Source organism: Camarhynchus parvulus, chromosome 4A (assembly GCF_901933205.1).
Source record: "Camarhynchus parvulus chromosome 4A, STF_HiC, whole genome shotgun sequence".
Lineage (NCBI taxonomy): Eukaryota > Metazoa > Chordata > Aves > Passeriformes > Thraupidae > Camarhynchus > Camarhynchus parvulus.
The window spans coordinates 17,033,457-17,050,212 of NC_044600.1; the positions used below are offsets into that span (position 1 = coordinate 17,033,457).

General features: G+C 43.5%; 1 protein-coding gene across 2 annotated transcripts in view; it reads left to right on the forward strand.

The window, feature by feature from the left end:
• Positions 1-2,620: 2,620 nt before the first annotated feature.
• The window catches only part of ATRX (ATRX chromatin remodeler), a 69,295-nt gene continuing 55,159 nt past the window's right edge, over positions 2,621-16,756 (forward strand). For both annotated transcript variants that reach the window (XM_030967979.1, XM_030967980.1), the window contains exons 1-2: positions 2,621-2,794; positions 13,720-13,832. In XM_030967979.1, the coding sequence (XP_030823839.1) occupies positions 2,775-2,794; positions 13,720-13,832 (133 nt within the window). In that variant the 5' untranslated portion in view covers positions 2,621-2,774. The remainder of the gene's footprint in view (positions 2,795-13,719; positions 13,833-16,756) is intronic.

A 16,756-nucleotide genomic window follows, 5' to 3' on the forward strand; every position in this document is an offset into this window, starting at 1 on the left:
GAAATAGAGAGTTTCATTGCACATAACCTGTTCCAATTAACAGCTCAGATCTTGATCATTCCTACAAAATTAATTTAAGCATAGCCTTTTATTGGTCTGGATTAATTGTGCTACTTTTATCATAGATAATAATATGAAAGAGATGTAGTTTGTATTTCTAGGTCAGGAGCACATCAAGTTATTAAAATATCCTCTTGTCAATTGATAGCTGTACATGTCTTTCAGCCATGTTCCTTAAAAGTAGGGTAATATGTACTTAAGAGAACTAATTGCTATCATTATGAAGGGTGTGATGAGTCTCTGCAGTGGTTTGTCCTGCAAGCTGAGCTCTGAATCGTGGCTCTGCCAGGCTGTTGGAGCAGGGGAAGGGTCCTGGTGCTGGGGAAATTAACGGGGTGCAGGTCTGCTGGATGGGAGGTGTTTCCCTGCAGATGCACTCAGTGTCTGCCTGCTCACAGATTGCAGTCTACAAAATGAGTCTGTGCTTCTCCAATCTGTTTTTTGACAGCTTCATGATAACCTCAGGTTTTGTCTTCTGGAGTAATTGCTGGGAGATGGGAGCATTTCAATTTTTACTTTATCTTGACCTTTTCTCACAGTAGGAATCCTTTTACATCTGTGACTGCAGATAGAAGTTATGAACTGGAGGCAATTAAATTTGGGTTTTTCAGCTGCTCTCAAATACCTTCCCCAAGGAAACAGTGAAAGAATAAAATACTACAGAGCAATAGTAATAAATCTATGTTATTCTGAATCAGTGGGATATTAGTTGGTAATGCTGACTAAATCCCTTGAGGAAGAAAATGAATGTTTTGTGTTCTTATTTTAATCACACAGTTGGGATCCTAATGCAGAGTTAAGACTGGATAATACTTCCTGTTTCCTTCATCTCTCAGGTGGCAGAGCACCTAGAATGGCTTTTTTCAATTTTTAATGGAATTTGTGGCAGTCAGTTATTATGGATTTTTTTTCTCCTAAAATCGAGTGAGAAGGCAGGTGATGCTTTGGTCCTCTCCAGCATCAGACAGAGTGTGGTAATAAAGCTGCTGCTAAATCTGCTCTTTGCTATTACTGAATCCAGCAGATACAGGGTGCAGCTTTGGGGAAAATGTTACTTTCTAAAGCAAATTGTGCTTAGACCTGTTTGGAGAATTTCCCTGGGAGATGTGTAAGCTTGGATGTGCTGAAGTGTGAAAGTGCTGTTGATTCTATTATCACAGAATGAAATCAGTGGTAGAGGTGATTTGCTTGGGGATTTTCTCATGTTTCATACACTGCTTTATGAAACAGGTGAGTAGGTACTTTTTTTTTTTTTTAGTTTCTGCAGAAAAAGATATTAATTTTCAAAACTGGTTTTCTTTTCAGCAAGTGCCTAATGCTTGTCACCTGCTTCAGATTCTGTGTGGTACTGGGCTTGGCTTTGGTGAGCCTGGTGAAGCCTGCTGAGTTCAGTCACCTTCTCACAGAAGCCTGCAACACCTTTCCTTTGAAGAGGGCTGCATTCCAATCCTCCTTCCTTCACAACTTCCAGCATCTGACAGGAGTGTAGAAGCTGCTAGCACCAACAGGCAAAATTGTCCTGGCACACTTAGGTGTAGCTGCCAGTGATGCATTTCCTTATCTGAGAGTTTTCTGATCAAGAAGGAGAAGTTGTAGCCCAGCTGGGCTGAAGCTGCCCCGGGCAGGGTTGCTTGGTGCTGCTCAGCCTGTGTGTGGTTTGAGTTATCCCTGTCCTGCTGTCTTTGTGCTTGGGGAACTCTGCTCCAAGCTTGCCTGTGGGCTTGGAGTTCCAGGGCTGGTTCCTGCAGAGATGAGGGTCCTGCTGGTGATCCCCATGGAGGAGGAGGGTCAGGATGGCGATCCCTGGAGGGGCTGAGGGTCCTGCTCCACAAATCAGGAGGATCACTGGTGATCCTGTTGAAGGAGTAGGGTGGTTGTGGTGATCCTTGCAGAGGAGAAGGGCTGTTCTGGGGATCCTTGTGGAGCATTGTTCTGGGAATCCCTGCAGAGCAGGAGAGTTGTTTTGGGGATACTCATGGAGTTGTTTTGGAGATCCTGGTGGAGCGGGAGAGTTGTTTTGGGGATCCTTGCAGAGGAGGACAGTTATTCTAGGGATGCTCATGGAGCAGGAGGGTCGTTGTGGTGCTGTTGGTAGGAATCTGGGCATGTGCTCCGTGTTACTGTTGGTGAGGGTGATGTGTCTGAATGCTGTGATTGCCCTGCTGTGGTTGGCTCGAGGCAGGAGAGTGGCCCAAAGCCGCAGTTCACCTGCGATGAGGTGGCTCCTGTCCCCAGTGTGACATGGGCGCCTGTCCCCAGTGTGACACGGGCTCCTGTCCCTGCTGTCCACCCCCGGCAGTGTCGGCGCTGGGCTCCCGCCGCCATGGCCGCAGCCGCGCGCTGGGGCCCCCTGCCGGGCACAGGTGTCAGTGCACTTTGTTACGAAATGATGTCACGGGCTTCGGTCCATGACGCCAGCGTGACGTCAGCCCCACCCCAGCCAATCAGCGCGGGGAAGGTTGGGATGGTGACGTAAACTGCCCTAGCAACAGTCGTCGCGGCGCCGCCCAATCAGAAAATAGCTGTGGGCGGCCGTGAGCCAATGGGAGGCGGCGGAGGAGGACGGCGGCAGGAGGCAGGTCCCCTCGGGCTCCCTCCGATAAGATGGCGGCGGCGCTGGCGATGGCGGCGGCCGTGGCTTTGTCTGCGCCCAGCGCCTGAAGCGCGGCCCCGGCCCGGGCGGCCGCTCCGCTCCGAGCAGCGGCGGCGGAGTCATGACCGCAGAGCCCGTGAGGTACGGCCGGGCCGGGCGGCTCCGCGGCGGCCGCGCGGGGTGGGGCGGGGCCGGGCCCGGCGCGGCGCAGCCCCTGGCGGGACGGGCGAGAGGCGGGATGGCGGCGGGCGGGCAGCGCCGCGCTCGGCCTGGGCGGCGGGGCCGGGCCCGGCGCGGAGGGCGGGAGGGACCGCGCCGTGCGGCGGGAAGGCCCCGGGGGCGGCCCCCGCCCCACGTGCGAGCGCGGCGGGAGCTGCGCCGGGCCCGCGCCTCACGCGCGGCCCCGGCTGCGGCCGCCGCCGCGGGGCCGCTCCGTCTGTCGGTCCGTCCGGCCGGCCGTGGGGCTGGCGCGGAACGGCAGCAACCGACGGGCGCCCGGGAAGTCGGGCTGAGAGAGGCGCCATGTTAAAGTGTTAATAAATAGTTGTCTTTGTGCGCTTTCGGTTTTGTCCGCGTCCCCGGGGCTCCGAGCCCCGCCGTCCATCAGCCCCGGACACCGCGTGCCCGGGGCGCTGCACCAGCCATGAGGGGCTGAGGCTTGGCCCTCACGCTTGACCCTCACACGGCTGCAAACCCTGGTAGGGAAACCTCACTGTGTGTGCCTCCTGTGCTCGGCGCTGGGGCTTTAGTGCTGAGCCTTGCGGAAAGTTTTTTCTGGGGTCATTTGTGTATCCTCACCTCCCGCCTTATTTTGAGTAGTTCATAACTACTGTGTCGTTTTGGACAAAAGTTGAAGGGATAGTGGTTTTTCTCCTCTTTTGCATTGCTTGTTTTTGAAGCCTTAACACTTGCAATTAGGAATCTAGAAGAAAGAGGTTTTTGATGATTATCATCACTGTTGATGTTGATCACATGCTGATGTAGGTCATGAGCGTTGCAAGTACACATTATTTGGTGCATGACTTCCCAGCAGTTAGCAGTTTCTTCTGCATGCGTTTTTTTCCTTATTTTGTAAGACAGAGATGGTCCACCTCTCATCCTTTTTCCTTCTCACTCCCACTTTCTCCCCTCTGTGTTCTTAAAGTGCTTTGACAGTTTAAACAACTTCTTTTGTTGGACTGTTTATTTTGTTGTGTACACTGAAGTGCTAATTAAGGGGCTTTCTCCTATTTCTTCTCCAGCCCTTGAAACCAAGTGTAGAGTTTTACTTTTGTAGAACAAAAAGATCTGAGTTACTAGTATTTATGGTCTGGTTTGCGGTCACCATTAGTATTTTATATTCTGAGAAATGCTGTTCCATTTGGACCACTTTGCTTTTTATTTTATTGTGATTGTCATATTTTGTTCCCTCTTGTCCATAATCTTGTTTGGTTTCTTTTGAACCACTTGTTCCTGGTCTGCAATATACAGGGTTTGTATATTTTTTCCTTTCCATATTCCTATGTTGTTATTAGTGCCACAATTAGTGTTGCTAGCAAGGGGCTGCTTTGGAGGAAGAGGATACAGAAGCTCATACATTTTCCATGTAATTCTTAGATTACCTGCAGAGAGGATGGGATTATTTCAGATTATTGGTGATTTTACTGATCCAAAAGCATGGACGGAACAGATCTGAGATTGTGTGCAGTCTTTGGGTGGAATCTGCCCACAGAGCAGGCAGCCCTGTGACAAACTGCTTTTAGGTAGATGGGCATAACAATTTTTTGATGCTCCAAACTTTCCTACTGTTCATGAGCTCAGTTCTCATTCAGTTTAAATGTTTGTTACACTTCCCATCCCTATGGAGCTCATCTGGAGCAGTTTGTAACTCACCAGATCTGTACCAGGAGCTGGACATGGCACTGGCCATTGCATGGGGTTTGCCTTGTTGTCCAGTCCAGTTCTTCCTAAAACTGGAGGTGGAGAGAAGGAAATTAAGAAGAAAAACACACCCTGTCTTCCTCTTCTGTTCCCGTTTGCCACAAGTGCTGTTGGCTGTCAGCTGCCTGAGTTTGTGTCACTTCACCCTCTGCTCTCTGCAGTTTGTCCATGTCAGAGGTGTGCAGAAATAAAGGACTGGGGAATTGCCCTTACAGTTCTTGGGAGGATGTGCAAAAAACTGAATTTGGATGGAAAATCTATTCCCAGCACTTGTGGAACATTGACTTACAGTGTTTCAGAGGAAAACCATCAATCCATACTGGTCTGCTCCCAAAGAAGTTTTAAACTTTTGTTACAAGAGTACTTCTATTTAATGTTAAGATTCTAGGAGTCTCCCATGTTCTGAATGGGAAATTTAGAATTATGAAAACTGGAATAACCTCCTGAGAAACTTTTTTAAAGTGCTGCCTCTGTAAATATTTATAAAGATGCCTCAATAACTTTTGCCCCAAAAAACTTTTTTTTCTTGTCCTTTCCTTTTCAAGGGGAGGAATCTTTGTCATAGTGATATAACCTGTTCCTTCCACTTCATACATTGTACACCATAAGCACAGCAATAGGAAAAGAAAACAAGTTTTGAATTTTCCTCACTATCTGGTAGTCAATGGATGTAGTTTGTTTGGTTTTTTTTAAGTTGGCAAAATAGACTTAGTTCTTGGGGTTTTTTTTTTAATCCAGACTTTTCACCTAATGTTGTGATATTGGTCACTTGGTTTTAAAGTTTTTTATTAAATTATCTGCATTTTTGAATCAGCTGAATGTCTTTGTTCTGAGTGGTATTGCAGGGTTGTTTGAGGTGTGTTACTTGATGCCACAATGATATAATTGGAAGTAAGTCAACACCAATCTTCTGTATTCCCTAAAGGGACAGTGAAAGTTCTCTGTCTTCCACACTGTTCTGGAATGGGCATAGGCAGATTCTTCAGCTCTTCCTGAAGAAGAGCAAAACTGTGTCATCTTCAGTGCCAGCTGTGCCCCAGAACCAGTGTCTGCAGCACTTAAATGAAATTCCCTGGGAGAGGAACTTACTGCAGAGACTTTGTTATTTATGGTTTTGTTCAATACTGTCTGTTAAGGCTTTGCAAATTTTTTATCAGGGTCTTTATAGGGCTTAACTGAAGATACCTTAATTTTCTAGGAAACAATTTGGTGCACCTGAGGGGTGTATAATACAAATTCTGCAGCAGGGTGACCTTAACATTGTAGGGATTTGAAATTCTCAGTTTCCTGTTATAGATTAACTCTTTGTACCCTCTGCTTGAAGGGTGGAAAAGAGACTGCTTCTTATGTGCCTATACCTCACCAAGAGAAAATATCAAAGTAATGCTAAAATGTGCTGTGTTCATCATAAAAACAAATGCCTGCAGCCTGTGACCAAGTACATTTTAAACTGGATTACCAGAAGGGTCTTTTCTAAAGGGAAAGCCTAAGGATAGTGCTGAACGTCATGAAATCACATTTTGTGTTGCTGGAGCTCAGCTTGTGCCTGCAGGTGATCTGGAGACATGAATGAGTTCATGGATGGGTCACTGGCAGGTTGTTCCCTTGGTGTGGCAGCAGGAGAAAGAAGAAATGGTAGAAATTCAGTAGCAAATATAATGGAAGGTTTTATGTTGACTTTAAAAGAGGTGAAGTGTCCTGATCTATTTACTAAAGGAGCAGCATAAAGCTTTCAGTCTGTGATGAAATGTAGTTGTCACTCTGGGTGGGTGATGGATTGATTTGTGTTGGGGTTTTTTTTGTTAGAAAAGGAGTGAAACCTTGAAAAAATCAAGAACTTGATGACACAGGTTGCTGACCAATGTCAGCTGCAGTGCCATTGAAGCAGTTCATTTGCAAGTCCAAAAGCTGCATAGTTGTAGAAATTTCTGTCTGAGTGGGTCCAGCTGTAGGTTTTAATAGGTTCAGCCTAGAAGCTTTGTTGGGCAAATGCATCTGTCATGTAAAGCAAGACTGAAAAATAGGTAATAAATTTGAGACCGAGGTGACTTTGTCTTGTAAAATGAAAACCTGTGCTTGGGATGAGCTACAGCCCTCAAAGCTGTGGCAGCTGTGATTGGGACTTTGTGGGAGAACTGAAGGGCCAGGCTTTGATTCTCAGCAGAGTTGGTACTGAAAGAAGTTTTGTTGAGAACCTGTGATCCAGTCCAGGGAGCCGAAGGCAGATGAAGCAAAAGGCATTTTTGGAGTTGGGGGTTCCTGATGCTCTTGGTCATGGGGCCTTCCCTTCCCTTCCCTTCCCTTCCCTTCCCTTCCCTTCCCTTCCCTTCCCTTCCCTTCCCTTCCCTTCCTTCCCTTCCCTTCCCTTCCCTTCCCTTCCCTTCCCTTCCCTTCCCTTCCCTTCCCTTCCCTTCCCTTCCCTTCCCTTCCCTAATACAGCTTGGTTTGTGTGTTATATGTGTGTTATATATGTTATATATTCCTTTCCTGAATCAACAGAGTAAGGTGTGCACTGCACATGATTTTTGTCTCATAAGGGTGAAAATGTTGTGTTTAGGTTTTAAATGGCAGCTTCAGTCTTTCTCAGCTTGCAGGGTATTTTACCATTGCAGTTACACTTCAGTGTGGCATTGAAACCAACGTAACAATGAGATTGTTTGTCTTACTTTCACCTTGTGGATTTGTGATGATGTTGCTTGTTTGGGTTTTTTGAAGATCTCATTAAAGAAAGAGGTTAAAAACAAAGTTTTTGTTTTCACTTTTTAGTGCATGAAGTGTGATAACTCTCAGCACGTGAACAGAAAGAAATTGTGTAAGCTTCCTTGAACAGAATAAAGGGTCTCTTAGTGACTTTGAACTGTTGATTTCTCATTCCCCTTGTGTGTCTGGAAGAAGATAATTCTGTTTACTTGTCTGAACCTGTTATGCTGTATTTAAGCTCCAAAATTACTTCATCCACATCATTTGAGTGTCTTCAACTGTACCAGGTATCACTTGATTAAGCCTCTGTGGATTAAAAGTCAGTTCTAAACAAAGTAAAAAAGTGAGTGTGTGTTAACAAAGTGTTGGGTACAGAATCTCTGATGAAGTGCTGGATGCCTCCATCTCTTTTCAGTGAGAGCTTTGGTGTTCAGGTATTTTCTGATGTGTCTGATCCAGTCAGTTCAGTGTGGTACAATTCCTCCTGACACAAGGGAAGTGCTTTGCTGTGATCATGGTCAAACCCAGGCGGCTCACCCAGCAAGATTGTGGGGCCTCCAGCTGTGGAGTCCCTTGGAACCTGGCTGGACACTGTCCTGGGTGGCCTCCTGATCCTGCTTCTGCTGAGGCTGGGCTGAGGCATCTCCAGAGGAGTGGAGTGGAGGAGGAAGGAGAGCACTGGGTGTGGATGGCATCAGGTGTGTGCAGGGTGGGAGGGTTTGTGTCCTTGGGCAGCAGAGCTGCTTCATGCCTACACAACCAGATTGTGAGAATCCTGAGTGTGAAACCTCACTTGGTTTGGCAGAATTGGTGTGTCAGTGTAAGTAAGGTCCTAAATATGAATCTGATCTAAGACTTACAGTGTCATGTTGTTTTTGCCTGTAGAAAACCATTGTTGAGTTAAAAAACAAACACTGGGATGAAATGCTCCGTTTTCCCACCATTATAAAACCATATTTTACTTGTTCCAGTAATATAATGGTAGGCTGATTTTATTTTCTGGTTTTATATTTTTTCTGACAGAAGTAGGTTTCTTAGGACATGGCAGGTATGGTGTGTTCACTCCATTTTTTAAATTGGGATAACAAAATAAAACAACTCCCTACTGGGCATTTTTTCCTCTTTCACTCTTTTCCACAACTTTAAGCTGTTTCATTCATGTGTGTTCAGCCACAATATTGACATATTTTATGTGAAATAACAATGTAGGCTCTACGCTTGTAACTGAACTCTTTGAATTGGGCTAATTCTAACCCTTTTCCTTCTCATCAGGAAAAACTTTTATGAAGATTAGCAGGTGACAGAATACTGGCCTGATTATATCAGGCTTAGGAGTAGTCTCTCTTCTCACCATCCTAAGTAAAATACTGAGAGTTTTGCTGTGGGTTGTTGGATTTCTGCTGTTCACACAGGGATACAGTCTGAAGCAGAGGATGGCAGTCTGCAGACCAGCAGTTTAAAAGTACATCTGGTTTTATTTTTCTTTAATTATTTTTCCTAAGGATTGTTTAATTTTGTCTGCTTAATAGTTGTTCTGCAGTGTTTCAGTTTCAAAAGTGAAAAATGACTGAGACTTAATCTGAAGCAACTGTAAACACAAATTGAAAAAACTTGTGCCTTGAACTATGTGAAAAGTTTAAACATAGAAAAATCTTAGACAAGTGTTGAATTTAAGGAAGACATATGGTTAAAAAAAGCATCTTTGTCAACATTGGGGTAGATAAAAGCTGGAAAGGACTCCTGTGCTGCTTTCAGGAGCCACTGAAATGCACATGAGGGACACTTGTTTAGAATGTTAGTTGGTAGATGTTTGTTTAAAGAAAATGCAGCTTTCAAATTACTGTTCCAGATGTTGACAATAACTGGGACATTCCCCACTTCCACTTTTAACATGTCTTAAGAAAGCAAATAGAAACTGAGTGCAAGAACGAGGGTTTCAGTGCAGTTTGTGCCTGGGTTTGCTGCTGAGGTGGTCAGTGCTGCTCCTTCCACCTCCCTGGTTATGGATTTTCATCACCTCACCTGCCTTCAGAAGAAATGTGATCATGTGAATGTGTGGCAAGTTGGATCCAAATGCAAACTGTTTGTTTACATTTTATTTGTCCAGGGAGATGTGATTTGCTTTGGGGAAGGACAGTAATCAGCTGGCACAGGGGATGAGGTTGTGGTGGGTTCCTACTGTGTCACTGCCCCTCCTCAGCTGGGCAGGGGAGGGAGGGGACAATGAAAAGTTCAGGTTGAGATAAGGACAGGGACATCACCCAGCAAGTGCCATCACAGGCAAAACAGGCTCTGCTTGGGGAAATCAGCTGAATTTATTGCCAATCAAATCAGAGTACAGTAATGAGAAATAAATCCCCAATGTTAAAATGCCTTCTCCCCATCCCTTCCTTTCTCCCAGGTTCAACTTTACTTCATTCTCTGCCTCCTCCTGGTGAGCAGTGCAGGGAGTGGGGTCCCTCCCATGGGAGATGGTTCTCCATGGACTTCTCCCATGTGGATCCTTCCCATGGGCTGCAGCTCTTCCCAAGCTGCTCCACCGTGGTCCTTTCCCACCCCACAGGGCTCAGGAAGGGGCTGCTCCAGCAGAGGGTTCCTGTGGGCTCACAGCCTCCTTTGGGCATCACGCTGAGCACCTGTGGGGTCCTCCTGATGCCTTGGGAGGCTCCTAGAGCAGAGGCTGGACAGAGTTAAAGGAATAAAGTGGGGATTTATTAAAAGGCTTTACAGGATTCACCTTGGGCAGTACAAGAGCCCAGACAGGGCTACACCCAGGCTGGATGAGGGTCACGAGTTCTCACACTTCTATGAATTTTGGTCCATTTCCATATTGGGGTTAATTGTCCAATTTCAGCTCCAGATTATGCAGTCCCATCCTCCCAGGTTGCTCTCCTCAATTCTCTGTTGTTTGCACCTTTTGGGCCTGAAGCTGCAGTGGTGTCCTTGGTTCTGGGGCTGGAAAAGGATTGTTCTGTGTGACTGAGCTGTGAGGGGAACTTGCTAACACTTTCTATGAAGTTCAGAGTTACATCCTAATGCAGTACAGAATCTGGAAAATATGAAAGCTGAAACTTAAAGCATCACTCCATGGGTTGCAGCTGGGTCTCTGCTCTCCTGTGGGCCCCCACGGGCTGCAGGTGGGTCTCTCCTGGCCCTGATGTTCCTTCTCCCCTGGCCTCAGTGTCTGCAGGGCTGTTGCTGGCACATACTTGCTCCTCTCTCCCAGCTGCTGTTTTGCAGCAGGTTTTTCCCTTCCCAAATACACAATCCCAGAGGCACTATGGGCGCTGCTGATGGGCTCAGCCCTGGCCAGCAGTGTGTCCCTCTTGGAGCAGGCTGGTGTTGGCTCAGCTGGACATGGGGGAAGCTTTTGGCATCTCTGCACAGAAGTTTTTCACCCTTGTAGCCCCCCACTACCAAAACCTGGGCACACAAACCTGGTACAGTTAAGGACATCCAGGGAACAGCAGTCAACAGCCACTTGGAGTGGAGCATGTTATGTCAAGATTATGACACAACCTGTCTGGCTCTTTATTTATTCTAATTATTTATGGACTCATTTATAGGTAATTTACCTACTCTGCATGTTTTGTTACTCTATAAGGGCCAGGCATTTATTGTTTGCTTTAGCAGCACTTGCTCTGAATGTAGGTAAGGAATGGTACATTCCAAGGTAGCTCCCAAGGTCACAAATCAGGTTCGTGGCCAAACCAATAATAGCAGCACACCTTCCCTTTCAGTCCTGTTTAAATTGGGCTGAACAGTGTTGAAATAGCTCTACAGTGGTGGGGAAGCCATTTGCTTAGAAAACTCAAGTGTGAAAACACAAATAGTGTGGGAATTGTCAGTGCAGAGGAGCCTGTTTGCCTCAGTAGTGCTTCAGAGATGATTCTACATTTTTAGGCTCCTATGTTCATTAAAACCACACGTTTATAGGTTGTGATCAATTTAATAGTGACTGGGTCTGTACTGCAAAGAATAAGCATTTTTCAGTGGAAGCTTTAAGCAAAAATAATAGATTATTATTTCTCAAGTATAAATGAATGACATAAAATCACTTTTGTACAAAACCAGATGAAGCGTTGCCCTAAATTAATATTTTGTAAGTGTAACACCTTTACTTAGATTTGACCTGGTATTCCTTAACAAAGGCTTATGGTACAAAATGATGAATAATCAAGAGAAAAAGCAAGTTGAGAAGACATTTTAGTATTAGTTTGTATATCGTCTTTTTTGATTGGTTGTCGGCAAGAACACTTTGCTCTGCAAATGATAATTTTACGTTAGTTAGGATAAGAGTTAATGAATGGTAGTAGATAGTGTTCCAAGTATTAGTCACAAAGGCACATGCAGACCATTCTGAATTCATTCTGTATTGACAATAGTAACACTGAACTCATCTCTAGCTCCCATTTTCTTTCTAAAATGCTGTTACCAAAACAAGTTATTTATAAACTAAATGAGCAGAATTCCACATGTGTGGCTTTTTTTTGTTGTTGTTTTTACTACCAAAAATGTACTTTCTTGTGGCCTTTGTAAATGTGCTTTATTTCTTCAGACCATCTGGAATGGATATAAAATCTCTTTATATGCTTTTACTATCAAATAATTCTGAACAACTCTAATTTTTTTTTCCACTTAATGCGAGTAAATTGTCATTAAATCTCCTTTCTAAAGGAGAGCATGCAAGCTGTTAAGACTGCAGTGTACCATTATCATCTTCTGTAATGTTTTCCAAGTGTGCCTTCCATCCATGAGAAAAAGAGAAGCCCAAGATTAGGGAGCTGGCAGTTGTATAGCAGCATGAGTCCAGTAATTAGAGGGAAAGACTTTTGGACAGATTGAGAGAAAAATTTTAAGGTACTCTTGAGAGTTCAAGAGCTTTGTTCTGCTCTTTCAGGCTTGCTCCAGTGATTGATGGTCCATATGTAGTCCAAAAGAAAAGTGCCCTTCACTCATGCAGAAAATCTTTTCATTGCAAAGTGCTATTTTGTTTTATTTTGAGTACCTCAGGTGATTGAAAGAAATAGCAGATGATTTTTTTTAAATGGATGGTTTATGCTGTTTTATGTGGTTATTTTCACTGGTTGGAATAGTCACTGGCACTGATGTGAGGATGTTCACTCACAGCTCAAGAGAGCACTCAGCTGCACATCCTTCTGATAAAATGAGATTTTTTTTTAGCAATAACAAATTGAAAGTCAGAAGTTAATAAATTGATGTGTTCAGGGAAACAGTAGTGATGGTAAAGGTGACTGCTCAGGTTGAGTATTCACAAGTTCTTATGACCAATAAAACAGGCGCAGAAAATGTAATTTATTCTTGCTATTAGAAGACTATTTTGAAATTAATGGGGAAACAAGCAGTGGGAAGGGTGGGAAGCCCTTATCCTTCATCTGGGCTCACTTCTGCTGGGGATAGGGCAGGTCAGGAGTGGGAAAAGCATCTGGAGCAGCAGATAAGGGATGATGAGTCAGGACAGATCAGCTGCAGATTCCAGAGGGCTGATAAGGAGGGCAGGGAGCAAACAGTTCCCTGGCACCTTCTGAACAGGGGCTGAACACCCTTAGCCTCTGTCAGGGCGCTGGAAAAGCCTTTCCTGGGAAATCATAGGAGTTTTGGGAGAAATAAACCATGTGAAATGCCAGGAGTAACACAGAGGTTATGAAATGGAACAGCTTTTTAAGGCAAGCCTGGCATTGAGATGTTGTTTTTTGGTGTAGTCAGTAAATGTACTCAGAATTGTTCCTGGGGTCTAAAAGTGTCTAGTGAAAGTTGCCAGGGGATTATTGTTTATGAATTAATCATCAGCACTCTAACAAACAGATCAAGGAATGATCTGGTCCTGCATGGCTGTTTCTTGACAAATTGAACACCACACACCATGTATGTAGATGGTAGATTTAATAAAAGGTTTGCATCAGCAAAGTTTCATATCCAGTGGATCTGTCATGTTCACTGAACTGTTCACTGTCATATTCAGTGGACCTTTTTGTGTCTTAAGTTTGCAGGTGAAACTCTTCTGTTAGTTCTAGTTGGGTTTATATCCCAAAGGTGACATTTTTCAAAATAAAATAAAGATTTTATTATTCTTACCCGTCTGGCTTCTGACAAGTAGAATATTAATTTTTTGCTGTCTTCATGTCATAGCAGCATTACCACTCAGACTTTCTTGAATTTTGTCAATAATTGTATTGAATATAAATGTATATAAACAGTGACAAAATAGACTTTATATGCTTTTTTGTCAATAAGGCTGCACCTACTATTTCACTCAGTATTTAGAAAAATTCCATGTTTTTGATTTGCTCTGATATATTCATGCAGAAAAAAATGTTTACATCTCTTGTGGATGTGTATTCATTGAGATTAAACATAAGCTTTCAAGCTTGATAAATTGAAATGAGATGTGTAGGTAACTCTGAGTATTACTTGTATTTTAACAGTGAAAGCAAGTTGAATACTTTGGTACAGAAACTCCATGACTTCTTGGCTCACTCATCAGAAGAATCTGAGGACGCAAACTCTCCTCCAGCATTATCTAAAAACAAAAGTATAGGTAAAAAGACATTTTATGTTCATTTTCGGTGTATATGTGATTCTAAAGTCAAATAACTTGATGTTGTTATTTCACTATATCACACTTCACTGGGGTAATTATACCAAGTCTTAATGGGATCTAAGTGGTGGTAGCTTGATAAATGCACAATAGGCCTTTGATACAATATTTATTTCAGTTCTGCATCTTTCTAAAGGTGAAAAAATCTAATCTTCTGGTAATTTCCCTTCTCTGAAACATGAGATATCAGACACAGGTATTTGCTGTGCTAGGAGCTCCTTGTTCAGTGTTCCTGAATTTATAAATGCAGTGTCTTCGTTTTTCTGCTGTAGTAATGCTTTTGCAGTCCTTGTAGGTGTGGGAGAAGTTCTGGTGATTATGCTTTTACAGTAATTTGAAAAAAACTTTTTACATATAATCTAGAGACATTTGGAAAGAAAATAATACTTTTTAAAAAACTAGAGTCCTACACTAGGTCAAAATTGGAAATTTTTACTTCTAAGTTAGAAATAGGTAACAAAGTTTAAACACTTCCATGGCAGTCATGAAAAATGAAATTATTTCATGTTAGTACTGAATAAAATCTGTTTCCAAATTTAACTGGTTAAATTTGTTTATTAGTTTCACTTGGACTGGATACAGGTGCAGAACCTTTCAATTTGTACAGCTTAATGAGCTAAAAGTTGTGTTGATGTGGTGGAGTGCAGGAGAAGAGTGTGCTGGCTGTATTAGAGTTTATTTTCAAACTCCTGTTGGCTTAGGTAATATCTTCCATGGGCTTTCTGGCATGCAGTTTTTATCTTTTAATGTTTTGTTTAGAGAGAGTCTGCTGCCTGTGGCACTCACCTCCTCATGTCAGCATCAAACTGAATGGTTAGCACAGGAAAAAGAAACTGCTCATGTGGTGCTTCAGCAGAACAGTAAAAAAAACTGTGATGTAGATGCATCTCAAAGTGAAATTTTTCTGAGGAGCACACTGGGAAAAAGAATTTTCCCTTTATCCTCTGTAGTTAAAAATTACCATTTGGTTCCTTGCTGTAAAACACAGATTGTCTTTGAAATGGAGACACTTGCAAATTTCCTAGCAGACATAATTTAGTTTTGGTTTTGAGATCTAAAAGAACATATTAAAGTTGAAGAGTCAGGATTAAACACTTAAATATTAGGAAATGCCAGAATTTATTATGCAAATTTTCTTCCCTTCCCAATGTTCTGTGCATAACAAAAATGTCTTTAGCAACTGTGCTTTTTTTTTTTTTTAATCCAGAGGGTGCTCATTGTGAGCAGAAGTTATGGATGTGGCTAGGGCCAAATCAGATTTATTTAATAATAGATATTGTTTTGTTCCAGCATTTGGAGGATGTGTGAACTATTGGGTAGAGTGTTGTGAGGGGGATGTGACAGTGTTCCCAGGGTCTGAGGATGAGGGAAGAGACGAGGATCTGACTCCATGTTTCAGAAGACTGATTTATTATTTTTTGATATATATATATATTAAAACTATACTAGAAGAATAGAAGAACGAATTTCATCAGAAGGCTAGCTAAGAATAGAGAAAGAAAGAATGATAAAAGCTTGTGTCTCAGACACAGTGTCTGAGCCAGCTGACTGTGATTGGCCATAAATTAGAAACAACCACATGAGACCAATCACAGATGCTCCTGTTGCATTCCACAGCAGCAGATAATCATTGTTTACATTTTGTTCCTGAGGCCTCTCAGCTTCTCAGGAGGAAAAATCCTAAGGAAAGGATTTTTCAGAAAATATCATGGCTACAGAGGGAGATGATGATGAAGGTGGTTGTGTTGCCCAGGAAGGCTGGATGTTAGAAATAATTTGGTTATTGGCTGATATTACTTCATACCCTAAACTTTTGTCCCTGCCACACACAGAGGTCAGTTAAAACAGGAAGCAATACTTGCTTTATAGCTTTAATAATGTTCTTTATCCCCTCTGCATTGGAACTGGATGTCTCCCTCCTTTCCACTGCATGGCTGCCAGCAGCAGAGAGCTCAGCAGAGCCAGCCTGCCTGCTCTTGTTCCAAGAGTGGAGCAGCAATCCCAGGGGAGTCTCTGCTCCCTGACAGCCCTGGAGGGGCTGGGCAAGAGCAGCCAGGTCAGCACTGAGCTGGGAGGGGTGGCTGCAGTGGGCACAGGGAGAAACTGGCACTGCAGCACGTTCAGCTGCTGGTGGAATAGCACATGAGAATCAGGCTGCCAGTCTGAGTGCAGAGTCTGCACTCACTGGGGCTGCCAGAGCAGGGGAAGCTCTGCCAAGCTCTCCAAGCTGGTATTTTCCATGGGTTTATCACTTGGGCAAAGCTGGTCAAGAGTAGAAAGTGGGCAGTATCCAAGCTCCAGCAGAAATGTCACCCTCCTTCTACATCTCAGGTCCCTTTCTCACAATAGGGAATGCCTGTAACATTCCAGAGAAGAAGTTTCAGGTACTTAAAAAGGCCAAAAACATTGTCTGCTTCCATTTTGTATTTCCTCCTTCACATGTGGAAATGGCTGGATGATTTTCCCTGCAATTTACTCAGTTCTGCAGAGGTCAAATATCCAGCATTGAATTCTCTAAGTGATTCAGTTTTTTCAAAGTATAGAAATAAATTGTTTGGTGTTCCCCAAAACTGAAGTTTAAGGATAGAGAAGTTGCAGTGCTTGTAGGCTTCTGTTAAAAATCACAAATAATCCTGATAAGTATCCTGTAATTATACTTCCTACTCAGTAGCATCTGTTAAAATCCTGCTGTTCCTAAAGTTTTGGAGCAGTTTCATACAAGAATCATTCAATCACTGAACTCCAAACTTTCCCTTCCATTTTCAAGACTGGTGAATTGGAGCAGGTGCCAATAGGTTGCAGGTCTTTAGGCTTTATATTCCACAGTTCCCAAGCTTGAGAAATAGGAATTCTCATCAGAACTT